General features: G+C 42.8%; 1 protein-coding gene across 2 annotated transcripts in view; it reads left to right on the plus strand.

The window, feature by feature from the left end:
- Positions 1-26,271, plus strand: part of ATG4A (autophagy related 4A cysteine peptidase) — a 69,552-nt gene that overhangs the window by 28,191 nt on the left and 15,090 nt on the right. For both annotated transcript variants that reach the window (XM_068532453.1, XM_068532452.1), the window contains exons 2-9: positions 12,714-12,824; positions 15,940-16,011; positions 18,133-18,231; positions 20,619-20,720; positions 20,943-21,015; positions 23,375-23,454; positions 24,164-24,351; positions 24,473-24,551. In XM_068532453.1, the coding sequence (XP_068388554.1) occupies positions 12,714-12,824; positions 15,940-16,011; positions 18,133-18,231; positions 20,619-20,720; positions 20,943-21,015; positions 23,375-23,454; positions 24,164-24,351; positions 24,473-24,551 (804 nt within the window). The remainder of the gene's footprint in view (positions 1-12,713; positions 12,825-15,939; positions 16,012-18,132; positions 18,232-20,618; positions 20,721-20,942; positions 21,016-23,374; positions 23,455-24,163; positions 24,352-24,472; positions 24,552-26,271) is intronic.

Genomic DNA, 26,271 nt, shown 5'->3' on the forward strand with positions numbered 1-26,271 from the left:
GTACATTTTAGGCTGAGTTTTGTTTTTCTGGATTCCTCCTGTTTTCCTAGGCTCTGCTAATCAACCTGCCATCTACCATGCCCGTCTACATGATCCCTATGCAGGTTGATTTTCCTCTTCGCTTTTTTTTTTTTTAACCTCTCATTCCTTTGTCAACCAAATCCATGACTCCAACAGGTTCTGGCTGGATCAAGATTATTATCCCCCTATCCCCAACTATGTTTTTCTGCTACCATTTCATCACCCACACTTGAAAACTGCAACTTATTTTTGACTCTCTCTCTTTCGTACTCTTCCCAGACCCATCCCACATGCAGTTGCTTGCCAAATCCTTTTGGTGTTCCCCCATACAGGAGTTTCCTCCCTTCCCCCATCCCACTTATATCTTATTTCCAATAAGGCTCAGCTCTGATGCCACCTTTTCAAGGTTGTTGAAGATCCATTCATTCCCAGATTAATCATTTGTTGCCTTCCACATCACCTTCCTTTCTTTTTTTTAAATTGAAGTATAGTCGATTTACAATATTCGTTTCAGGTGTGCAGCATTGTGATTCAGTATTTTTACAGATTATACTCTGTTAAAAGTTATTACAAGACAATAGCTATAATTCCCTGTGTTATACAGTATATCCTTGTTGCTTATCTATCTTATACATAGTAGTTTTTATCTCTTAATCCCATACCCCTAATTTGCCCTTCCCCCCTTCCCTCTCCCCTTTGGTAACCATTAATTTGTTTTCTGTATCTGTAAGTCTGTTTCTGTTTTACATATATATTTGCTTGTATTATTTTTTATATTCCACATATAAGTGATATCATACAGTATTTGTATTTGTCTAATTTATTTCACCAAGTGTAATATTCTCTAGGTCCATCCATGTTGCTGCAAATGGCAGTATTTCGTTCTTTTTTATGACTGAGTAATATTCCATTGTATATATATACCACATCTTCTTTATCCATTCATCTGTTGATGGGCACTTGGGTTGCTTCCATATCTTGGCTATTGTAAACAGTGTTGCTATGAACATTGGGGTGTATGTATCTTTTTGAATTAGTGTTTTCGTTTTTTCCAGGTGTATACCCAGGAGTAGAATTGCTGGATCATATGGTAGTTCTATTTTTAATTTATTGAGGAACCTCCATACTGTTCTCCATAGAGGCTGCATCAATTTACATTCCCACCAACAGTACACAAGGGTTCCCTTTTCTTCAAATCCTCTCCAACGTTTATTATTTGTAGGCTTTTTGATGATAGCCTTTCAGGTGTGAGGTCATATCTCCTTGTTGCTTTGATTTGCATTTCTCTGATAACTAGTGATGTTGAGCATCTTTTCATGTGCCTGTTAGTCATCTGTATGTCTTCTTTGGAAAAATGTCAATTCAGGTCTTCTGCTCATTTTTTAATTGGGTTGTTTGTTTTTTTGATATTGAGTTATATGAGCTCTTTGTATATTTTGGATATTAGCCCCTTGTTGGTCATATCGTTGGCAAATACTTTCTCCCATTCGTAGTTTATCTTTTCATTTTGTGGATGATTTACTTTGCTGTACAAAAGCGTTTAAGTTTAATTAGGTTCCATTTGTTTAGTTTTGCTTTTATTTCTTTTGCCTCAGGAGACAGACCCATAAAAATATTGCTAAAATTTATGTCAAAGAGCGTTCTACCTATGAGCTCTTCTAGGAGTTTTATGGTTTCAGGTCTTACATTTAGATCTTTAACCCATTTTGAGTTTATTTTTGTATATGATGTGAGGAAATGTTCTAATCTCATTGTTTTACATGTAGCCATCCAGTTTTCCCAGCACCACTTATCGAAGAGACTGTATTTTCTCCATTGTATATTCTTGCCTTCTTTGTTGTAGATTAATTGACCATAGGTGAGTGGGTTTATTTCTGAACTCTCTATTCTATTCTGTTTATCTATATGTTTGTTTTTGTGCCAGTACCATACTGTTTTGATTGCCGTAGCTTTGTAGTATAATTATGAAGTCAGGGAGTATGATACCTCCAGATTTGTTCATTTTTCTCAAGATTGCTTTGGCAAGTCATGGTCTTTTGTGGTTCCATATGAATTTTATTTGTTCCAGTTCTGTGAAAAAAAATGTCATGGGTATTTTGATAGGAATTGCATTAAACCTATAGATTGCTTTGGGTAGGATGGCCATTTTAACAAATATTAATTCTTCCAATCTAAGAGCACAGTGTATCTTTCCATTTCTTTGTATCATCTTCAGTTTCATTCAGAATGCTTTATAGCTTTCAGAGTATAGGTCTTTCACCTCCTTGGTTAAGTTTATTTGTAGATATTTTATTCTTTTTAATGCAATTTTAAAGGGAGTTTTTTTTTTTACTTTCTCTTTCTGATAGTTCATTATTAGTGTACAGAAAAGCAACAGATTTCTACGTATTAATCTTGTATCCTGCAACCTTGCCAAATTCATTTATTAGTTCTAATAGTTTTGGGTGGAGACTTTAGGGTTTTCTGTATAAAGTAGCATGTCATCTGCAAATAGTGACAGTTTTACTTCTTCCCATCCAATTTGGATACTTTTGTTTCTTTTTCTTGTCTGATTGCCGTGGCTAGGACTTCCAATACTATGTTAAATAGTGGAGAGAATGGGCATTCGTGTCTTGTTCCTGAATTTAGAGAAAAGGCTTTTAGCTTTTTACTGTTGAATATGATGTTAGCTGTGGGTTTGTCATAAATGGCCTTTATTGCATTGAGATATGTTCCTGCTATACCTAATTTGATGAGTTTTTATCATGAATGGATGTTGAACTTTGTCAAATGCTTTTTCTGCATCTGTTGAGATAATCATGTGATTTTTGTTCTTCCTTTTGTTAATATGGTGTATCACATTGATTGATTTGCAAATTTGAACCATCTTTGTGTCCCTGGAATAAATCCAACTTGAATAAATCCAACTTGATTATGGTATATGATCCTTTTTATATATTGTTGGATTCAGTTTGCTAATAGTTTATTGAGGATTTTTGCATGTACACTCATCAAAGATGTAATTTTCTTTTTTTGTAGCGTCTTTTTGTGGTTTTGGTATTGGGGTAATGGTGGCATTGTAGAAAGAATTTGGGAGTATTCCATCCTCTTAACTTTTTGGAATAGCTTGAGAAGGAGAGGTATCAGTTCTTCTTTATATGTTTGGTAGAATTTCCCCATGAAGCCATCCAGTCCTGGAGTTTTGTTTGCTGGTAGTGTTTTTTTTTTTAAATTACAAATTCAATTTCGCTACTAGTGATCAGTGGATTCAAATTGTCTGTTTCTTCTTGATTCAGTGTTAGCAGGTTGTATGTTTTTTGAAATTGGTCCATTTATTCTAGGTTGTCAATTTGTTGGCATATAACTATTCATAGTATTCTCTTATGATTTTTTGTATCTCTGTGGTATGGATGTCATTTCTCCTCTTTCATTTCATATTTATTTGGGTCCTCTCTCTTCTTGGTGAGCCTGGCTGAAGGTTGATCAATTTTGTTTATATTTTCAAAAAAACAGTTCTTGGTTTCATAGATCTTTTCTATTGTTTTTTATCTCTATTTTATTTATTTCCTCTCTGGTCTTTATTATTTCCTTCATTCTGCTGACTTGGGCTTTGTTCTTTTTTTTAACATCTTTATTGGAGTATAATTGCTTTACAATGGTGTGTTAGTTTCTGCTGTATTGTTTGTTCTTTTTCTAATTCCTTTAGGTGGCATGATAGGTTGTTTATTTGAGATTTTTCTTGTTTCTTGAGGAAGGCCTGTATTGCTATAAACTTCCTTCTTTGAACTGCTTCTGCTACATCCCATAGATTTTGGAATGTTGTTTTTCCATTTTCATTTGTCTCAAGGTATTTTCTGTTTTCCTCTTTGATTTCTTCATTGACCTGTTGGGTTTTTAGTAGCATGTCATTTAGTTTCCATGTGTTTGTGATTTCCCCATTTTTCTTCCTGTCATTGATTTCTAGTTTCATACTGTTGTGGTCAGAAAAAATGCTTGATATAATTTCTGTCCTCTTAAGTTTGTTGAGACTTGTTTTGAGGCCTAGCATGTGATCTATCCTGGAGAACATTCTATGTGCACTTGAAAAGAATGTGTATTGCTGTTTTTCATTGTAATGTCCTGTAGATATCTATTAAGTCCAACTGGACTATTTTGTCATTTAAGACCACTGTTGCCTTATTGATTTTCTGCCTGGATGATCTGTCCATTGATGTGAGGTGGTAAAGTCCCCTACTATTATTTATTATTGTCAATATCTCCTTTTATGTCTGTTAGTATTTGCTTTATATATTTAGGTGCTCCTGTATTGGGTACATATATGTTAACAAATGTAATATCCTCTTCTTGTATTGATCCCTTTATTATTATATAATATGCTTCTTTGTCTTTTGTTATAGCTTTTGTTTTAAAGTCTATTTTGTCTGATATGAGTATTGCTACCCCTGCTTTCTTCACATGTTTCTGGTTGCATGAAACATCTTTTTCCATCCCCTCACTTTTATTCTATGTGTCTTTATCCCTGAAGTGAGTCTTTTGTAGGCAGCATACTGAAGGGTCTTGCTTTTTATCTAATCAGCCACCCTATGTCTTTTGATCAGAGCATGTAGTCCATTGACATTTAAAGTAATTATTGATAAGTATGTACTTATTGCTATTTTATTACTTGTTTTCCACTTGTTTTTGTAGTTATTCTCTTTTCATTTCTTCTTCTTTTTGCTTCTTCCCTTGTGGTTTGAGGATTTTCTTTAGCAGTATGCGTGTGTTCCTTTCTTTTTAGGTTTTGTGTATTTATTGTAGGTTTTTGATTTGTAGTTACCCTGAGGTTCATATATGCTGACCTATAATTATACCTACTTGTTTTAAAGTAGTAGTCATTTAAGTTCAAACACATTCTAAAAGATCTACATTTTTTACTTCCCTGCCCTACATTTTGTGTTTTTTGATGTCATATTTTACATCTTCAATCTTATCCCTTTACTGTTTATTGTAGTTATAGTTGCTTTTACAATTTTTTGTTTTTTAATCTACATACTGGCATATTTAAGTGTTTGATCCTCAATCCTTACTACATATTTGCCTTTCCTAGTGGGATTTTCCCTTTCCTATAGATTCTTACTTCTTTTCCATTTAGAGAAGACCCTTCAGATTTCTTTTACGGTAGGTTTAGTATTGATGAACTCTTTTAGTTTTTGCATATCTGAGAAGTTCTTTATGTCTCCTTCTAAATGATAATCTTGCTGGGTAGAGTATCCTAGGTTGCAGGTTTTTCCCTTTCAGCACTTTGAATATATTATGTCACTCCCTTCTGGCCTGCAAGGTTTCTGCAAAGAAATCAGCTGATAGCCTTATGGGGGTTCCCTTGCATATGACTCTTTGTTTTCCTCTTGCTGCCTTTAGAATTCTCTCTTTATCTATAACTTTTGCCATTTTAATTATGATATGTCTTGGTGTGGGTCTATTTGGGTTCATCTTGTTTGGGACCCTCTGTGATTCCTGTACCTGGATATCTGTTTCCTTCTTCAGGTTTGGGGAGTTTTCAGGCATAATTTCTTCAAGTACATTTTTGATCCCCTTTTGTCTCTCTTCTCCTTCTGGAACCCATATAATGCAAATGTTTGGATGCTTAATGTTGTCCCAGAGATCTCTTCAATTGCTTTAATTTTTAAAAATTTGTTTTTCTTTCTGCTGTTCTGATTGTGTGGTTTCCATTATTCTGTCTTCTAGATCACTTATGTGTTCCTCTGTATTACTTTGTCTGCTATTCATTCCTTCTAGTGTGTTTTTTATTTCAGCTGTTAAATTATTCATTTCTGATTGGGGTTTTTTTTTTATATTTTCTAGTTCCTTGTTGAAATGGTCACTGTTTAGATCAATTCTTTTCCCTAATTCAGTTAACATTTTTATTACCAATGTTTTGAATTCTTTATGTGGTAAATCGTTTATTTCTGTTTCATTATTTATTTTTCAGGGGCTTTCTCTTGCTCTTTCAATTAAGAGTAGTTATTCTGCCTTTTCATTTTGCTTAACTTTCTTGCCTCTGTGATTTAGGTGAAACAGTTATCTATTGCAGTCCTGAAGGTGTATTTTTCTGTGGGACCATCTCTATACAGACTGTGTGTGCCAGATGCCATTGGTGGGAGAGCTGGATTTGATGTGAATGCAAGTCACATCTTTCCTCAGGGTGTGCTGGCAGCTATCACCTTCGTAGCTGGTGTGGCTGGAGATGTAAGGGCTAGAGCTGGAGGTGGGTGTGAGGTGGGACTTCCTCTCTGCTCAGTGGCTGTCACCACCCTCTCAGGGGTGGGGCCTGAGCTAACTCTGTTCCCTTTAAGTGTGTGTATTTCCCTCTCCCCACACCAGGACCTTTGCCCCAGAGGAGGGGAGTGCTGAAGCAAGCGGGGCCCGGGTGCTGACAGAGGTCTAATGCACTGCCTGTATAGGTGTCTGTGGCTCCACACAGACATAGCCTCAGGTGCAGATCCCCTTTGTTCCTCACAGCCTCTGCCACCCCTGCCCTGTTGTGGAACTGCCCTACAGGAAAGATGGTGCCTGTGTGGACTCTCCATGTATATTGGGAGGTTAGCTGTGGTGCAGCAGCCACTGTCAGAGATCTGGGGGGCTTCTGAGGCACTGCTTGAGTAAGAGCTAAGAGTAGCTCCACTCTGGGACTGGGTCACCTCTGTGTCCCATAGTCGAGTCTTCTCCTCTGTCATGGGCACCCCAGATCCAGTTCAGTGCTATGGCATAGGTTGAGCGGGGCTAGAGTATTCACTGAGCTTGGGCTGGCAGGCATGGCAAGGCAGTCACGGGGCAGTTCCCCTTTGTCTCTCACAGCTGATCACTGTCCCCAGCCTCAGCTGCTCCCACCCTGTTGTGGAACTGCTCTGCAGGGCAGGCGGGGCCCTTGTGGTCACTCTGTGTGTATTGGGGTGGGGGAGTGAGCAGTGGTAGGGTGGCTGCCATCAGAGATCTGGGCGGCTGCTGGGACGCTGCTTGAGTAAGTGTCAACAATGGCCACTGCTGCCCCACCCAGGCTCCACCCCACGACTCAGTCATCTCTGCATCCCATGGTCAAGTCTTTTCTCTGGTCGTGGCTACCCCAGATCCAACTGGCATGCTGTGGCATGGAATGAGTGGGATGGAAGCATTGCTCGGTCCTTTGGGCTGAGGTGCATGGCTAGCTGGTCATGGGAAACCCAGCCACCTCAGAGCAGATCTCTCTCTGCCCTGCCTCGGGGACAGCCAAGGTGCATGCACTCCTCACAAGTGGAGTCCAGTCTTGTTTGTCTAGCTGTCCTCCAACCAGCCGAGGGGGCTTGTCTCCTCCACAAAGAACCCCAGCTCTGGGACACCCAGTCTGTGGCTCAACCTGATCACTCCCCAGGGTGGGTGTCTACCCATGCGACCTCCCTTTTCCTCTGATTCCCCTCCCAGGGGCACAGGTCTCAACCTGATCACTTTTCCTCCCTTCCTACTGGATTATGTGTGGATCGTTCTTACAATCTTGGTTGTACAGGAGTGCTTCTGCCAGTTTCCAGTTTTTTAAAAAATTAGTTTATTTATTTATTTATTTTTGGCTGCGTTGGGTCTTTGTTTCTGCGTGGGGGCTATCTCTAGTTGTGGCGAGAGGGGGCTACTCTTTGTTGTGGTGCATGGGCTTCTCGTTGTGGTGGCTTCTCTTGCGAAGCATGGGCTCTAGGGGCGCGGGCTTCAGTAGTTGTGGCGCACGGGCTCTAGAGTGCAGGCTTAGTAGTCGTGGTGCAGGGGCTTAGTTGCCTCTCAGCACGTGGGATCTTCCCGGACCAGGGCTCGAACCCATGTCCTCTGCATTGGCAGACGGACTCTTTTCTTTTTTATTTTAATTAATTAATTTATTTTTAATTTTTGGCTGCGTCGGGTCTTCGTTGCTGCATGCGGGCTTTCTCTGGTTGCCGTGAGCAGGGGCTACTCTTCCTTGCAGTGCATGGGCTTCTCATTGCGGTGGCTTCTCTTGTTGCAGAGCATGGGCTCTTGGCGCACAGGCTTCAGTAGTTGTGGCGCACGGGCTTCAGTAGTTGTGGCTCGCGGGCTCTAGAGCGCAGGCTCAGTAGTTGTGGCGCACAGGCTTAGTTGCTCCGTGGCATGTGGGATCTTCCCGGACCAGGGCTCGAACCCGTGTCCCCTGCATTGGCAAGTGGATTCTTAACCACTGTGCCGCCAGGGAAGTCCCTCCAGTTAGTTTTAGTGAGAATTGTTCCACATGTAGATGTATTTTTGATGCTTTCGTGGGGGGGAGGTGGGCTCCATGTCTTCTTACTCCACCATCTTGATCTCTTTTCTCTCACTTTCCTTTCTTATAGGATTTATTGTTGTTAGTTGTTTCCAGACCTATCCTCTCTACTAGATTAAAAGCTTTTGGAGGATGGAGGCTACATCTCAGTGATGTCTTATCCTCTGTGCTTAGCACATAGTAGGTACTCTGTAAAAATTTATGGAATGAGTATATTAATGTATATTCAGCCCTTACCATACCTGTCTGACGTGAACATTTTCTTATGCTTTTGAAGCTGTGACCTGACAGTATGTTAAATGTGTATGTATTAAACTAGTGAATATAACAAAAAGGAAACAGACTGACAGATATAGAGAACAAGCTAGTGGCTACTAGTAGGGAAGGGCAAGATAAGGGTCGGGGATTAAGAGGCACACACTACTATGTATAAAATATAAGCTACAAGTACATATAATACAAAACAGGGAACATAGCCAACATTTTATAATAACTATAAATGGAATATAACCTTTAAAAATTGTGAATCACTGTGTTGTACACCTGAAACTTAAATAATATTGTACGTTAACTATACCTCAATTTTTGAAAAATTCAAAAAATGTATTGCTGAGAAGGCAGTTTTGGAAGCAGCAGTATCCTGGAGTGCTTTTAGAATAGGGTGATCTACAAGGAAGATACGCTGTGGTGTCTCAGGCTTTTTCTGGCCCTGAGATTCTGTGACCTTTTGATTTCATTTTAGAGTGATTGTATTGTTTGTGGGGCACAAACCCCACAGAATCTGGGAGCCTTGATGTACAAGGTTTGTTAAACCCTATCAGAATTTCTGTTGTTTAAAATAATTTTTTTCTTCATTTACTTGCAGTTTTACAAAATAATCCTTAGAAATATAGCCAATCACTGGAAAGCAAATTATTAAAGTAAGTTATCAGCAAAAATGGAACAGTGAGGACTTCTGAAAATTCTACCCATAATAGAAATGACAAGAAATGGCAAAAATGATCAGAATCAACTTTTGCAGCACTCTGGAAATTAACCAAAGGCTTGCACCAATCTGGGGAGTATTTATTCATGAAAAAAGGCTGCATTTTTGTAAGAATAGTAAGCTTTGTGGCGTTTTCACTTGCGCTATGCCCATCCTTTGCTCTCCAGCTCTGCAGTAGCCTTGAGAATCCACAGCCTGCAACCATAGGGAAAGCCAGCAACCTGGTAGCCCCTGGAGGACGCAGAACACGGTTGGAGCTCCTGTAAAGCCTCATTTCTAGAGAATTGTCATTACTTGATCTGTCTGACGATTCCCCGGCAGACCCCACTTAGAAGACTTGTATTTATTTGTCCTGACTTGGAGGTACAGAAAGCCTTCCCTGCCGGGGCTTTTTTGGAAAATTATTAGAGGCAATTAACTTCACAGCTGTTTGAGGAGTAGATAACCAAAAAGTTTAAAAGGTAAAGCTGAGGAATAATATATCCATTGGGGCTTTGAAAAGTTCAGGCATATTCCTGGGAATCTAGAGGACCACATGCATGTTCAGGGTTATGTGCATTCCTAAGGCTGTGTGCATGCTCAGGAAAGACCTGAGAAGGCCCTCAGCTCTCACTCTGGCTAACCTCGAGCTCTGTACAAGCAGAAAGGGAAAACTAAGGCAGAGTTAATCAACTGCCTGGCTGACTGTTGAAGGCATGCCCCAACATGTACACAGAGCCACTTGGCCAAGACTGGGAGACTTTTTGGTTCCAGGAGTTTATGGAAACCTTTTTATCAATTATTAGTTGACTACTAAGCTAACCCAGCAGAGACTTTGGTGCAATAATTATTAAAGTAGAATGGAACAGAGTGAAGCCTGTTGTCCATCGGACCTTGTAGAAGCTAATTCTTGGTCCACCAAGCTGCAGTATTTGTAGCTCTGCCTGTACAGTTCTATGTCTTTAAACGGGCTGAAAGGGCAAGGAACTCATATGGGGCTGATGTCTTGTTTGTTAATTTTAAGGCAAGACAAAAGTAGTTTTTGAAAATTTTTTTCAAAAGGATTGCCATTAGTGAGAAGTGATTTGTTTGGAAATGCCATTTCACTTCTGCACCTCAACCACATCCCAGCTGGCTTCTTCATCTTTTGGAGGTCTTCTTGTGGAAGACCAATTCCCCTCTCCTCCCCAGGCTCCCATTTATATACTCTCCCCGTGTTACTGCTCTTTGCTTCCGTTAATCTCATCTTCTGTTCTGGCTTTCATTTGTTTCATCCATGTAGCTTTCAACTCAGGCTGGCTATGGCCTGACACACTGCATTCTGGGAGTCTATTTTCTAAGAGGAGAATCAGGAAGAATAGAGACTGCAATGCCCTTTTTGCTGGCCTTGGGGGTGGTGTGGAAGAGCAAGAGGAAAATTCTTTGGCTACCATTTTGGTCAGAGCCATCTCAGATGAAGCAGTGCAGTTCTCACAGGCTTTAAGGGGCTGTACTAATTTGACCAGATAGCTGGGCAATGACTCACTGAAACAGGGTTGGCGATAGAAAAATGTTTTTCTTTTTCAGCCAGTACTAAAAAAAGACCCAAGGCTTATATGCATACATGCTGTACATTCATCCAATGCCACCCTTCCTCATCCCTACCAGGGGAATGCCAGAGAGGTTGCCCCTTTCCCACACTCCTCTCAAGCTACTTATTTCCTGACTTCTTTTTTCTCTTTTCTATGCTACACTGGATGTTCGTTTTAAGCTGATTTCTCTTGCCTGTGAGGGGTGGAGAGTAGGGTGGGGAGGTACACAGTGTGATTTATGCCACCTCAGTCCACCACCTCCTGGGGATGGCCTGACCTGGATGATCATTTTTAGCCTGCTGTTTCCTGGGCATGGGCCAGGGGCTGACGCCAGTGGCAGAAAGGCTAAGACGGCACAAGCTCCCTGGCAGATTTGGCAGTGATGAGTTTTCACTGGGGAATGAAATGGCTGTCTCATTTCTAACTTCTTTAGGTTTGAAATACTGCCAAGGCTGTAACCCTAATGATTAAAACATCTTGAGGAGAAAGGCTACCTAAATCCCTGAAAGATTGGACTTCTGTAATGTGTTTCAAGAAAGGCAGTATCCCTGGGTAGCTGTGTTTCTAAAATTTTAACTTCAAACAAATTATAACTTCAATTTGTACAAATTATACAAAGTATAACATCAGCCTTCAACCACGTAACCTGTTTTCATGATCAGATAAGACTCATTTATACTTAAGAACATATATTTCTATGAAAACAGCATGCCTTAGAAAACAAAGCCAAAAGAAAGCAATTTGTCCTTTCAAGTGAGCTTAAACACATCCCACAATGCCATTTTTTATAGGAAACTATTCCCCTGGCGCTCTTAGGGACTGGTCTGGGAGAGTCCCTGCAGCTACCTGTATCTGCACAAAATGGCCCCTACTCTGTCTGAGCTCCCCTCCCCATAGGGGCTGGGAACCTCCAAGAGCTGAGAAGAGAAGGTGTGTGTTGGGTTGTCTCAGCTTTGAACTTGAAATATGATTTGTCAGTGAAATAACACCATAAACTACGAAATATACTAGCAATTTGATTTTGCTGATTACAGGTTAAGATAGATTTTTGTGGGCTGGCTTGGAAACTTATTTACCTACAATACCTACAATATTCTTTCTCTCAGAAAATTACTTAAAGGGAACTTTTGCAATAAGACCCCTTCATAAATCAGTCTCGACTCTTTTAGCAGAACCTTTCTCCGCAGGTGGTACAAAAGTGGATATTAACATATCTCGCATTACATGGCCATAAGTTCTAAGACTGTGGCCTGTGAACTTATGAGATTTAATTGTATTTTGTTCGGTTGCTTTCTCTTGAGAGAGAGTCACTTGTGAATCCCAAGAACAAGTTATATTTATCGGCAGCTTCAAGATTCTTCTTTGCAGAAGTTATAAGTGAATAAAATGGTAAATGAAAGTACTGTTAAAACATCTGGTCTTCCAGCTAAAATATTACGTTTTCACAGTTGTATAGTCTTTCAGGCTTATCATAACCCCCTTCTAAGCCACTGGCCGCTAGAAACCTCACAATATTCCCTGTGATGTGGACAGGGGTTAGGTATGCAGGTATGATTGCGCCACCTGCTACAGTCACACTAGGAGAAGCTGGAAAGTGACTATTTACAAAGAAAGCCCCATTGGAAAAAAAAAAAAAGGTTTGACATAGCTGTGACCAAAAAATTATTCAGAGATGGTGCCAAATGGGACCATGAGAAAGGAAAGGTCAAAATAGGTGGTCAAGAGGAAATCCCTCTACTAAAGGATTTTCAGGCCTTGTGAGTGTCTTTGTTCCTCAAGCAAAAGGATTTGCTTCCATTCAATTCTAGCCAGCGACCTTTTACCTTCAGGACAAAGGTAATAATCAGTAAACCACAGAAGCAAGCCCTCTGTATTAAATTTTGCCTAAGTTTCTTTCTTTTTCTTTTAGTTTTATCCAAGTATGAAAACCAGATTACTATTTTCGCTGACTACCTAGAAGAATTTCCAGATACAGATGAGCTGGTATGGATCTTGGGGAAACAGCATCTTCTTAAAACCGGTAAGGTTTGGTAGCATTGGTCTGTGAGAACCCAGATGAGGTGGGTGCCCAAGGTTAAGGTCCTATCCCGTTTTCCTCCTTGGGTTGATAAGGGTTAATGCTACTCCTAGGCGGATTTACCTGACAACCAGAGGAGTTTAAGCCTTGGGCCCCTTGCTTGCATGCAAGGTCCCTTCGAAGGCCCTGAGGGGCCCCTAGCAGTGTGTTCACATGGTCATTGGTATTTGTACGATTTGAAAAAGTCATATATTTTTGTTCTTTTCCTTAAAGGGGAACCCCCAGATTCTATAAGCCTCGGGTTTCAAAAAACATGGACCTGCTCCTGGTATCACTAACCGGTATCTAGTCTTTGATGACTGGGCTACATACTTCTCATTCCTCTCATGTCCTTTTCTATCTAGATGAAAAACACTGCCACCCAAGGGACTTCTAAACAGCCCATGGCTGTCAGAAACAATATCAGACACTGAGAAGCCTTACAGTTTTAGAGCTTTTGCTGACCGCAGCACTGTCTCAGTTTATTCTGATTTTGTACAGAACTTTTACCCACTGCAGCTAGATGGAAAGGAGGCTTGGATTTTTCTTCCTTACCCTTACGCTCTTATAGATTGGGAAAGACCTTTTCACCTGAAACTGCTAACAACCCAGCACATAGATAAACCCTGAACTTGGAGAGAGGCAGCTCTGATTTTTGTGTCTGAGGAGAGATCCTCTTTGGAGGCCCTAGCATGGAGGGAGGGACAGGAAGAAGCTGATCAAAAGGCAGGAGGGGGGACTCCCCTGGCGGTGCAGTGGTTAAGACTCTGCGCTGCCAATGCAGGGGGTGTGGGTTCGATCCCTGGCTGGGGGACTAGGATCCCACGTGCCACGCGGCACGGCCAAAAAATTAAAAAATTAAAAAAAAAAAGGCGGGAGAGGAAGTTAACATCTCTTAACTCCATCTGAGTCTGGCTTCATCCTTTTGATTGGAGAATCCTGAATAGTAGAGAGCACCTAGTGCTAGCGATTAGGAGACCTTTTGTATTCAGGCTCTTCTACCTTGGATAATTCACTTTCTCTTTCCAGATCTTAACTCCTTTCACCAGTAATTAACTGGAGGGGGACTGGAGATGATCTCTTCTAGTTCAGCATTCCATGACAACAGGGATCCCCAAGTTGCCAAATATGCCCATTTTCTTTTTTTTAACATCTTTATTGGAGTATAATTGCTTTACAATGGTGTGTTAGTTTCTGCTTTATAACAAAGTGAATCAGCTATACGTATACATACATCCCCATATCTCTTCCCTCTTGCGTCTCCCTCCCACCCTCCCTATCCCACCCCTCTAGGTGGTCACAAAGCACCGAGCTGATCTCCCTGTGCCATGCGGCTGCTTCCCACTAGCTATCTATTTTACATTTGGTAGTATATATGTCCATGCCACTCTCTCACTTCGTCCCAGCTTACCCTTCCCCCTCCCAGTGTCCTCAAGTCCATTCCCTACGTCTGCGTCTTTATTCCTGTCCTGCCCCTAGGTTCTTCAGAACCATTTTTTGTTTTTAGATTCCATATATATGTGTTAGCGTATGGTATTTGTTTTTCTCCTTCTGAGTTACTTCACTCTGTATGACAGTCTCTAGGTCCATCCACCTTGCTACAGATAACTCAATTTCGTTTCTTTTTATGGCTGAGTAATATTCCATTGTATATATGTGCCACATCTTCTTTATCCATTTCATCTGTCGATGGGCACTTAGGTTGCTTCCATGTCCTCAGATATGCCCATTTTCAAACGTTAGGCTGGAAAAGGCCTTTCAAGGTGAAATTATTGTTAAAATGCCTATACAACTTTTCCCCAGACTTTCTAGCATATAGGCAAGCTGGAAGACGTAGAGAATATCAGAGGAAGGAGTGAGTGGCGTGAGCATTTGATAGGAGGGAATATAATAACAGCTAACATTTACCTCAGGCTTAGTGCATACTGTACCATGTAAGCTACTACTTTCCATGTAGTATTATCTTGTTGAATACTCATAAGTCTATGAAGTAGGTACGATCATTCTCCCCATTTTACAGATGAGGAAACTGAAGCTTAGAGAGGTTAAGTGACAAGCCCACACAGTTGGTAAGTAGTAGAGTCAGGGTTCAAACCCAGGCAGAATATGGCTCCAGAAGTCTTACTCTTAACCATTTTACGTCTGCTTCCCATAATGTGCTAGGCACCGGCAACATGAAGGGGAAGGAAAATCCAGACAGCTCAACTTTCTGATTTGTTCAAAGGAAAGGCAGGAGAAAAAATAGAGACTATTGGCTAAAATTGAACTTCCTTTTCTTCTTTTAAAGTGCAATGGCTATAAGTTCTCTATAGAATACAAATATAGATGTGTTGTTGAGAAGGGGGAGAGAGAAGACTAAGAAAGACAGAACCACATCTAAGTACAGATGACATGTGGATGCCAGATTTGTGGCCATCGAAGTAAATTTATGCCATAAAATACAAGAAAGCATGCTTTGGAAAAAAATATACAAAAGCATTTGTGATGTTATACATCCATTTAGATTACAAATGCCAGTTGCAGTAGGTAGTATTGATAAATTTCTTATACACTTAATTTGCTTAGCAGGGACATCTCCTTCTTAGTTAAACATTTGTGTGTACCCCCCCCACATACACACACACACACACACACACACACACACACACGACCCATCCCTATTTTTAGATAACAGACAGTGGATGCTGATAAGAGATCCAACCAACCATCATCATTCAGGCAGGGGCTGATTGCCTTGTTAGCAGGTTATCCAGGATCCTCGCTTTTCCAAGTCCTTGTCTTTTGGCCATGTGACCCCAGTGTTAAGTACCTGTTGGGGCTTTGGCTCTCAGTGAGAAGGAGGCAGGAACCACTCAGCATCATTGTACTAGCCAGTAGCTCTGGTCAAAACATAGGTGGGAGGAAATGCTGAAATTATTTGGCTAAAATGAGATTGGGTTTCCTATGAATTTCCCTTAGCCTCATAACAATGGAATTGACTGGTTATTTGAAATTGAGTTTGCTGCTGGCTCAGAAATCAAAGGCAGATATCTTCAGATGGGATACGATGATTTAATTTTAATTTCACATTTAATTACAGAAAAATCTAAGCTGTTGTCTGATATAAGTGCTCGTCTATGGTTTACATACAGAAGGAAATTTTCACCAATTGGTAGGTATATCATTTATTATACTGTGCTTTCTTCTTTGTAGATAGCTTTCCTGAGGTTATCAGTGGCATCATGGAAACCTCAGAACTAACAGCTCACTATGGCGAAGAATTTAATGTGGGGGAGTAGTTAAGTCTTATGCTTCATCCAGAAATTTCATTGACGACGTGCCTCATCATGTATGGTTCCATGGTGTTAATGTGTAATGCCAGTATACTTTTGAGCCCACCCACCTCCAGGTGTTCAAGCACTTAGAAGTGTTACTTGTTTTAATTCTAAGAGCAAGGAAAAAGTCACACTTTTAATTTGCACAGTATCTATTAAATTATAATCCACTGCTTTGTGGAGCTATTTGATTATTAAAGATGGCTGTACCTTGAAGGAAAGAAAATAATTCCTTTGCTTTTTTTTTTCCCTGTGAGATGAAAACATCTTGTCACTGGGAGATGAATTATAATGGACTTGCTTGGAACTAATTCTAGTCAGTTAAGAGTACCAGCCGCTGTCTAGAAAAAAAGGACAGTTCAATGAGCTAAGTGAGTAGGATCCCTCCAGAGAAAATTTGTGAAATGTTTGCAAGTAGGGTGACTCTTCCTAGTCTCGTGGTACTGTAGGAAAGGATCACCAGACTCAAATGGTGGAAGCTATTCTTCTAAGAGGAAACCTGTCTGACTGATTTTGGTCCAGGACTGGACCTAGTAACTGGAGTGAAATCAACCTTTCTGATAAGTGCAAAGAGTGAAGTTCACACAGACATTTTTTTTTTTTTTTTTTTTTTGCTCTCCACAGGAAGTACCTGAGCAAAATACACAAAAGAACAATCTTTAGTACCCAGTGATTCTAAACTGTTAAACTTTTTTCTGGGTGAAGAGATCTTTGCAAGATTTGAAAACATTTGCAGTTCAACTCTGACAGTGTTTCGGAAGAGATGATCTTTTTCTTATGTGGGCTTCCTTGCATCTTTTCCATACTAATCTGGCCCATAATCCCACCATTAGCAAGAGCCAAAGGACTCCCCTTCCAGCTCACAAATTGGCTCAACCTTCCCCATCTTGCTGTAGCAAGTCTCCTTCAGTCCCCACAACAAAAGGAAAGGAGCGGCCACCTTGGCCCACTTGTCTTACGTGGTTGATGACCCCCTTTACAGTTAGTCTTGTGAGACCATGCCTATAGCATACTTTTCCACTTCCATGTTGGGAAATGAAGCAATGAAAGCAGAATGTCTCCTCCGCCATCCAAGTTATCTCATTTCACTGGTACCTTGAAAAAGGATATTGAGCTCACCCTGGCCACGTTTATGGGATTTTTGTTACATCAAGTGTTCTTAAAATGGAACCCGTTGTCTTATTAACTGGCTTTGTGCCTTTTAAAAAGGTAGTACATTTCTAATTTATTAGTGGTATTTTTAATTATGACCATACTCATAACACCAAATATTTACATCATCCTGAGTGGGTTGTAGAACACTTTTATACTCTCTCTTTTAATTCTTACAATATCCACTAACAGTAGGCAAGGCATGTGCTATTATCCCCAGTCTACAGATGAGACTTGGATTAGGTAACTAGAGACTGGTCTTCTGATGCCTAATCTAGGACTCTTTCCTCTATTTTACATTCTCCTTCTTACTGTTCAGACCTTCATAATGTATATTTAGAACAGTCAAGAGCCTTCCAGATTTCCTTGACCATTTTGATAATCAAGTTTGGTAGCATTTACTCCTTAACTAAGGTAAGATTGCCCTCCCCGAGAAGTGAGTTGTGAAAAGTCAGGTTCGGTCAAGCAGATGACGACACGGCACGGACTAAGTGTTGGTAGTCATACATGGTAGTCATGTACCAAAACTGCACGCATACCTGGATGTCTCTAGGCAGAAAACATAAGGGGCAGGTTTTGTTCATTTGTTTGTTTTCCTTTGGCCATAGAACCTGTTTTGGTTAACTCAGCATTATCGTTGCAAGTTCCACCCTGTAACAAACCCTGTTTGATGTCTGGCTATATCTCTTGCCTCTCTATTCCGAGTATGTGTGCCTGTCTGTCTTGTATGATTCCCAAATATGCTGATGTTTCGGGAAAGGGCAGTTCAAGGAACTCATATTCATTCCCATCCATTTTGCCAACAGGGGGAACGGGCCCTTCGTCAGACGCCGGCTGGGGATGTATGCTACGCTGTGGACAGATGATGCTGGCTCAAGCCCTTATCTGCAGACACTTGGGCAGGGGTGAGTTAAATTTGTTCTGGAAACTGCCTCGGAGACCTCTGCAGTCGCACTGGCCGCTGGTAGTTTAGCACTGGTGCCGAGGGGACAGAGCTGCAGGTCCTGAAGTGCTCTCTGCCAGTCCAAGTAGTGGGGCTGACAAGTTGGCAAAACCTCTCGTGAGAAGGAAACAGCCGGCATTTCCTTGTGACTCACCAAGCCGGAGACTTATTTTCCTGGGACAGATGAACGTTGAGGCAGGTGTATCATTTAGAGTTTCCATCTTCACTATTGTTCGCGTGAGTCCTTAAACAGGTCAGATAACAAAGGGGGCAGGAAGAAGGGTGTGGTGGTAAGTCTGTTTTTTGACCTCATGTAAAATATCTGCCTAGTGAAGGATGTCAGTGACCTAAAGGAAGTGCCTAATGAGGGAGCTATTTTGGTTTGGGTTCACTGATGATGTCCATTCGATGATGAAGAAGTCCTTAAATTAGCTTCCTTCGGAGGCTGCTTCATTAAGAACCTTCCAGTAATCACTGTTGGAACTCTCGAGTCTTGCTTTCTTAAGACATGCGTGTGCTTCCCTGTCGGCATCTGTAGGCTGACCTTGGGTAGATGCCAGTTCAGGCACTTGGGTGAAAGTCTGGTTTGCCTTGGGGATGAGGGAGTGAAAGAACACCTTGGATGAGATTGGGCTGCCGAACTCATCGGCTGTTCCTCCTTGAGATTCAGAGGTACAGAAACGTCACTCCCTGTCCGGGACTACGCAACCTCACACATCCTCCTGCGGTTCCCAGAGAAGACTGGGGAAGGGGCTGGGGAGGGTTTAGGGCTTCGTGCCTTCTTTTCAGGGTTTAGCATGTTCTGTGCCTGTGCTCCCTGGGTAGTATCATAATTTCTGTTTTACAGATGAGGAAACTGAGGCTCAGGAAGTAAGGTGACTTGCCCTGGGTCAAACAGCAAGAAGGCATCGATTTGGGAATAGAATGCAGGTCTTCTGACTCCTTGTCCAGTGATTTCTCTACTGTACACATACTTCTTGGAGCAGATCGTTCTTCCTGTGTAACTTTCTCATTTATGAAACACTTCAAGATGATTCTTCTGGAAGTGAATTTTGTGGAAAGCAAACTGGGGGAAGAAAACCCCACAGTCAGCAATCTCAATTGTCTTAATATAAAAGCAAGTAGCAGGAAGAGTGTGGAAATAGATCTTGTAGCTAAGACGAATGAGAAGATGTAATTTTATAAAGAAGTATTTTGGAGTGTTTCCTATTCGGTTATTTTACAGTTGAGGTGGGGTGTTCACTTATCACCGTCATCAGTAAATATTTAGTGGTACTTAGCAGCCAGCTAATCAGGATTTCCCCCAGACTTGGACAGTTTGGTAGCTGATGAAAAACAGTTGGGTGCTGTTCACCCTTTGAAGACTGCTGGATACGAAGTTTAAAACTTTGGTTTCAGAAATACTAGAAGCAAAGAGAACTAAAGACTCTGGAGATAGTGGCCTTTGGCTTCAAGTAGATTTCAGTTGTGAATTCAAATGCTCTCTAAAACCTCAGGAGAGAAATTTCTGTCTTGGAAGCAAACTAAGTCTCAGAAATCTGTCCCATTAGACAGAGTTCCTAGAGCTGAGGGAAGGGGAATAGTGTGTCCTGTCCACAGCAGTGACGACGAGAGTTTTTGCAGTTGTCCTCAGTAAGCGATAAGCAGGCCCTGTAGGATTTGGGGGGCTGTGCCTGAGGCACAGACGGGATCCCCGCAGATGTAATTATTTTAGTTTTGGTCATAAGGAAACCTGGAACACCTGATAACAAAGGTGTTTGTTTTTCCAAAACTCACTGTGGCCTTTTTAAAAGGTTGTGTAAAAATGGCAGCATGCATTTTTAAAAAAAGCTTCCTTAGTTGCAAATTGTGTATATTCCCCTGGGAATAGGTGTGTGTCAGAAGAGCACTTCCCCCCCATGAGACTCTGCTGGCAATGCTGCCAAAATATACGGACCAAAGCCGTTGCTGTCTGTGTGGACATGAGCCATAACAGCGTCTGGGTGAGACACGGATATACTGCCAGGTTTTGTGGTGACCTCCTGTTCACTGAGTAGCTGACCAGAAAGGCCTTGTGACACTGTCTTCATGTAATATTTATCCAGCTCAAGCTCATGGGCTAAGTCAATTCCTTGGTCAACTTCTTGTTTTGCTTTTACTTTATAGCCACTGAGCCTTTGAAAGAAATCAGTTTCCAGATGTCTTGGTCATCAACATTAAAGATACTTAGGAATGTTCTGACCTGATCGCTCCCACCTTCTACATGTAACTCCTTTGTTTTCCTTCTAACCTCGTAGTCACAGTAAGAGTGCAGAGATAACAAACGGTTATAAAAATGATTTTAACTCATGTTTTCTTTTTCCTAAAAAGACTGGAACTGGGAGAAACAGAAAGAACAACCCAAAGAATACCAACGAATCCTACAGTGCTTCCTAGATAGAAAAGACTGTTGCTACTCTATCCATCAAATGGGTAAGGTCACATGAGTAGTTTAAAGGCTGTCTCTCTGTTCTGTAGTTCAATTAAGAGGAAAGGAACACTGTATGTGAAATTCAGCTTACATTGCCCGTACTTGCTTTTCTTGTCCCCTGCTTTGTATGTGGCTCTACTAAGTCGTCCCATCTACTTATTTATGCAAAAAATTAGGAGTTTGTGGTTTGCTAACCTGTTTATTATTTTTCCACATAAAAACAGCACAGATGGGTGTAGGAGAAGGGAAATCAATTGGCGAATGGTTTGGACCAAATACAGTTGCACAGGTGTTAAAGTAAGTAAAAGAGTCTGGCATGCGCCTTATTCTACCATCTCCTATGCCTCCCTCCACCAACTCAACATCCCATCAACCCAGCTGTTCCTGCCATCCCACTAAGCCACCAAACATCTGTACCATTTTGCTCAGATAGTTCTTTGAAATGTGTAATGTGTGTGGGCAACTGTCTTGGTAAATCACAGTTATAGTCATTGGTACCAGTCTATGGGGAGGCCCCTCAGGACTCATTCCGTATCCCACTTGTAGATTGGTGCTCACGTGCTCAGCCGTCAGCCCGAGGGTCACTTTGAAGCCAAAGGGTTTGCACTAAGCGGGGAAGCCTGAGCCAGCCTAGGCAAGGCACAGACTCCCACCCTGTATGGTATAAAAAAAAAAATTCTTCACTGATTCATTCAACATTTACTGGGTGCCTCTGTTGCCCTAAGTACTGAGTGCACAGAAATAAACTAGGTGTAGTTCTTGCTTCAAGGACCTCACCACCTATTGGAGGAGACAAACCCCAGGGGAGCCTTAGAATCAGTTTGTCATCTCTTAGGAGACTCAAGGTACTTTCAGCATGGTACTTTCGCAATTGTCCTGTTAAGTCTCAGAATTCACCTCCCACAGCAAGAGGCGACATGGAGAGGCCAGGACCAGTGCTTTGGAAATGAATGGGGTGAGTGGCATCAGCACCTACACCTGCAGGCCATCTCACCTATTGTCACTCTCCTTTCTGACAACCTGTCACCAAATGGGAACTCCATGAGGGCAGAGATTGTATTTGCCTCGTTCACTCCTGTAATATTAGCACATGAAACTGCCTGGCACATGTAAGTGCTCAGTAAATACTTGATGAATGAATGAATGAAAATGGCAGATAGAATCTGGGGCTGGATTTAGGCATCAGAAAATTGAAACTGTCTAGCGTCCTTTGGTAGCTACTTCAATTCCTGGGCTCTCTGGTGTGTGATGATGGGACCTGCTCCATGCAAAATACAGATGGGGCACTGTTTCAATTATTAGCCAACGTTCAATGAACTGGAATGCTTTGTAAATGTGCTTTTGAGGGGAGTAGTCTGGACTTCCTGGGGACCTAAGTGAAACCTGTATCTTTGCATTACGCTTTGCTGACAGGGCAGCCTCTCTGAGACCACTTTCTTACCTTGGTCCGTAGTGGTTTTTGGGGCAGTGTTGATCTGCTGAGTGAGGACCTGGTGGTATTTCGGGAACCACTGTAGGAACCCAGGGCAGAAAGTGTAGAAGATTAGAATGGCTGTGCCGAGCCCAAAACCTAGCTTGATATGGTTGGTTTATAAATGACATCCTTCAGAATTTGCTTCTTTCTTCTAAATTTTGAGCTTCCCAACAACAAGCAAATGGAAACATACATTTTGAAAGAATTTAAGTGGGTTCTGAGTCATCGTGATTGTTTTTAACAACAGTAGATGATGATGATGTCGTCATTATTATTTTGGGGGAAAGATACTACATTAAATGAAATTAAAATATAATGGTAATTAACCTCTTCTTGGGAGTTACTTTGGTTTGGGAGAGAATGTGTCTTTTGTTTTGTTTTGTTTTGTTTTGTCGGCCATTGAGACTGGGCTTTACTGCAGAATTCCGGAGTAGCCAGGGTAAACATGTCTTCTTCAAACTGGCAAGAGGAGAAGGAAATAAGGGAGAAATAGACAAGGTACTTTACTCAGACATCAGATAATCTCTCTTTTAAAGGGGTTTTCTTTCTAATCTCCTCTGAAGTCATGCACTTCAGCATGCTCTGTCTTCAGCTGTTGACCAGCAAGGCCCGGCACTGAAGCCATCTGCGGCCCAAGTCTCCTGGGACGGCATCCTTACCGCATGTGGGAAGGGACAGAAGAGATCACCTCTCTCTCTCTCTCCCCCCCTCCCTGGATTTCCCTAGAACTTATTGTTTGTATTATGTATGCTCCTAAACAAATATATATATATATATATATATGTGTGTATATTAATAACAGTTTTCTTTTTTTGGAAAAAGGAGTAAGTCAGAATGTCTCTTATTTAAGAAAAGAAAACAAAATCTCTTGGGAGAAGATGCACTGGTAACCTCTCTCTTTCGCCCAGTAGGAGTAACATCCTTTTGCAAGGCAGCCTTTTCCATTTTGTAAAGCAGGCCTTCTTTTTGAGGTGCGGAAACAGTGCCTCTGGCATTCTCAAGGTCCCTGGACATAGAACGTTCCAGAGCTCAGTCAAGGGAGCCAGACCTGACCTGAATCCCAACTTCTCTGTGGCTCAGTGTTCGGTACCGTCAGGAACGCTGGGCATACATAGGTTGTACTGCTTCCTGCCGAGACGTCCATCTTCCCCAATTGTGACTTCATTGTATGTTGCTTTGCAGAAAACTTGCTTTATTTGATGAATGGAATTCCTTGGCTGTTTATGTTTCAATGGATAACACCGTGGTTATTGAAGATATCAGTGAGTCCCGGGCCAGTTTACCTTCTCGGGTGGCTGGGTGATGAGGTTCTTCCTCACCATTCAGAATGTGTGTGTGGGGCGCGGTGGGAGAGAAAGACAGAAAGCGAGGGAGAAAAAGAGAAAGAAGATGCACACACACCCGCATTCCCCCGCCCCCCGGCTCTCTGGCCTGCCCATCTAGCAGGACGGGGGCACAGGGCTCCGGTTACTCATTCCCTGTGTCCCTTCTTCTCTTCCCTCTCAGCTTTCTGAAAGGGAGAAAACAATTAGAGGATCTCTGCTGCCCCTCAGTGAGGTACCAGACCCTTTCCCTGCAGGTCTCCCCGAGTGCGGGTAATCAGTTAAACCACTGACAGGTCTTCTGTGGCGGTCCCCCCTGTGCTCCCCGCCACAGGGTTAGAGGGACCCACAGATACGGTCCCTGTTTCCAAGGCCCTTGCAGGCTAGTTGCGAAATGAGATTCTCCCAGTGAGCCCATAATATCTGACAAGAGGTAAGTGAGCGTTCAGTTGCCAGAAGGAGGAGAAGTAAGGGCTGGAGGAGTGGCCTGGGCTTCCCGTAGGAGGTGGGGCAGCCGGGCCCCGCTGGCAGGGGGAAGGGCCTTCCAGGCAGTGGCTGTCATGTGAGGTCTCCTTTAGTTTTGCCCTTGGCACATCTCCTAGGGCTGGATGCCCCTTATTTACCCAGCTCTCTTGTCTTCTGTTTCTAGAAAAAATGTGCCGCACCCTCCCCTTGAGTGCCGAAACAGCTGCTGAGAGCCCCCCTGAGTCTCTGAATGCTTCGACCCAGAGTAAGGGCCCCTCTGCCTGCTCTCCAGCCTGGAAACCCTTGCTGCTCATTGTGCCCCTCCGCCTGGGCATAAACCAAATCAATCCTGTCTATGTCGACGCCTTCAAAGTAAGTCGCACCTTTCCCCAAGCCGCTTGCTGCCCGCCCATCCCACCGCCATGTGAGCACGGAGATCCGTGAGCAGCAGTCCACAGATGAGCTGAGAATCTTGCGTTCTCTTTCCCTCCAGGAGTGTTTTAAGATGCCACAGTCTTTAGGGGCATTAGGAGGAAAACCAAATAACGCCTATTATTTCATAGGATTCTTAGGTAAGAAAAGAGGAATCACAAGTAAGTCATCATGGGCTAGGGGAGGGTGGGCAGAAGGTCTGCACGGGAGACCAGGCAATTCCAGTTTTAGGGGGCCCTCACCTAGCCTGGAGATGCTATGGCCTCTGGGCAGCTCATCTTGTCTCTGGCCTGGAGAGTAGCGTTTACCTGTGCCTGACAGAGAGCAGATCCCCCTTCAGTGCCTCTGCTTCATTGCCTCTTGATAAGATGGTTCCATGGCTGCTTTCCCACTGGACGGCCCCAAGGTCATAGCATTGCTTCAGCACCTGTCTCTCTTTCCTGTGGCGCCCAGGGTGGCAAGGTTTCACTCCCCTGGCCTCGCCGATACCCCTCTTACTGGGGCTCGGGCGTTCGGGCTAGGAGCCGTCCTCTGGCTTCCCGGGCTCATGCAGCCTGGGCTGCTAGCTTATTGTTCAGAGCCCTGACTCTGGTGGGAATAAGAGGAGGTGAAGACAGAGGTATCCCTTTCCTGATACTGGAGGCTAAGCCTTAAAACGACTAACCTCCTAATGTGGATCCTGATGAGCAGCCCGGCATTACCTGCCTCAGTAGATGCCTCTGGAAACCCGGCCACCTTACTCACTAGCTGTGACCAGAGACATTTAAGGCCCTTGGCACACGAGGGGAGCTAGCCCGGTGCTTCTCAAACTTTAATGTGCACATGAATCACCTTGAGAGCCCATTATAATGTGGGTTCAGCGGGTCAGGGGTGGGGCCTGAGAACCTGCATTTCTAACTAGGTAGTGCTGGTGCTGCTGGTGCCACACTTTGAGTACCAAGGGCCTAGGCACCTGCTTAGCGCCGCAGAGTAAGGGAGTGATGCGGTGAGGGAAGTGGGATACGGGACACCTCTCGCAGGAGTGGGCTTCGAGGAAGCTATGAGCTTAGACTGCAAGGGAGAGCCAGAGCAGGCGTGGGGAATGGCCTGAGGGATGTGCAGAGGGCTGAGTGAGATGGGCTTGGTCACCTTCCCACTCATCTCCTCCTCGGAGATTCATGGAGGTGGGGGGGGTGGAAACAGACCCAGCCCTGTATGTGGCCAGTCTCCCACTGGCTAGCTGTGTGCCAGCAGGAAAAGAGTGTCAGCTCTTTCAGTCTCAAGTTCCCTTTATGGAAGATAGGGCTGACCCCCAGCTCACCATGTTGTCACCTCACAGGAAAGCGCTCAGCAAAAAGAGCCAGCCTGACCCCAGCGCCTCTTTCCTCTGCTCGCTCTTTCTCTCTTTAAGGTAGGGTTTCTCCACAGCTGCTGGGGCTCTCTCGAATGCTGCCATCTACTGGTCGATCCTAAGAACTACAGCTTGATGGAACATTTGGAAAGTGGAGGCGTTTCTTTTTCTAAGTACAAACCCCAGTATTTAGAGTGTTATAAATTTAGATGTTCTCTGTTTCTAAGCTTTTGGGTTCCTGTCAAAGAAAATGTAGCAAAAATCTATTTCCTATTGTCCGTGCTTGAGGAAAAGGTGGAAACATTGGAAAATAATTTTGGAGGGATCTCAGTGAATCCTGGGCACCCTGGCCTCCTTTATCCCAAGTTACCCAGAGAGAATTTGCCAAGCTGGCATAGCCCTCCTGTTTCCTGGGGCCACTGGGTCAGGGAGACATTGGTGGAGTTGGACTACTTTTGAAAGAGATGTGGGCAGTCCTCAGTTCCCAAGACAGAGGTTTACATAGTGCCCATTTGCCCGTTAATTTCCAA

The sequence above is a fragment of the Eschrichtius robustus genome, chromosome X (genome assembly GCF_028021215.1).
Source record: "Eschrichtius robustus isolate mEscRob2 chromosome X, mEscRob2.pri, whole genome shotgun sequence".
Taxonomy (NCBI): Eukaryota; Metazoa; Chordata; class Mammalia; order Artiodactyla; family Eschrichtiidae; genus Eschrichtius; species Eschrichtius robustus.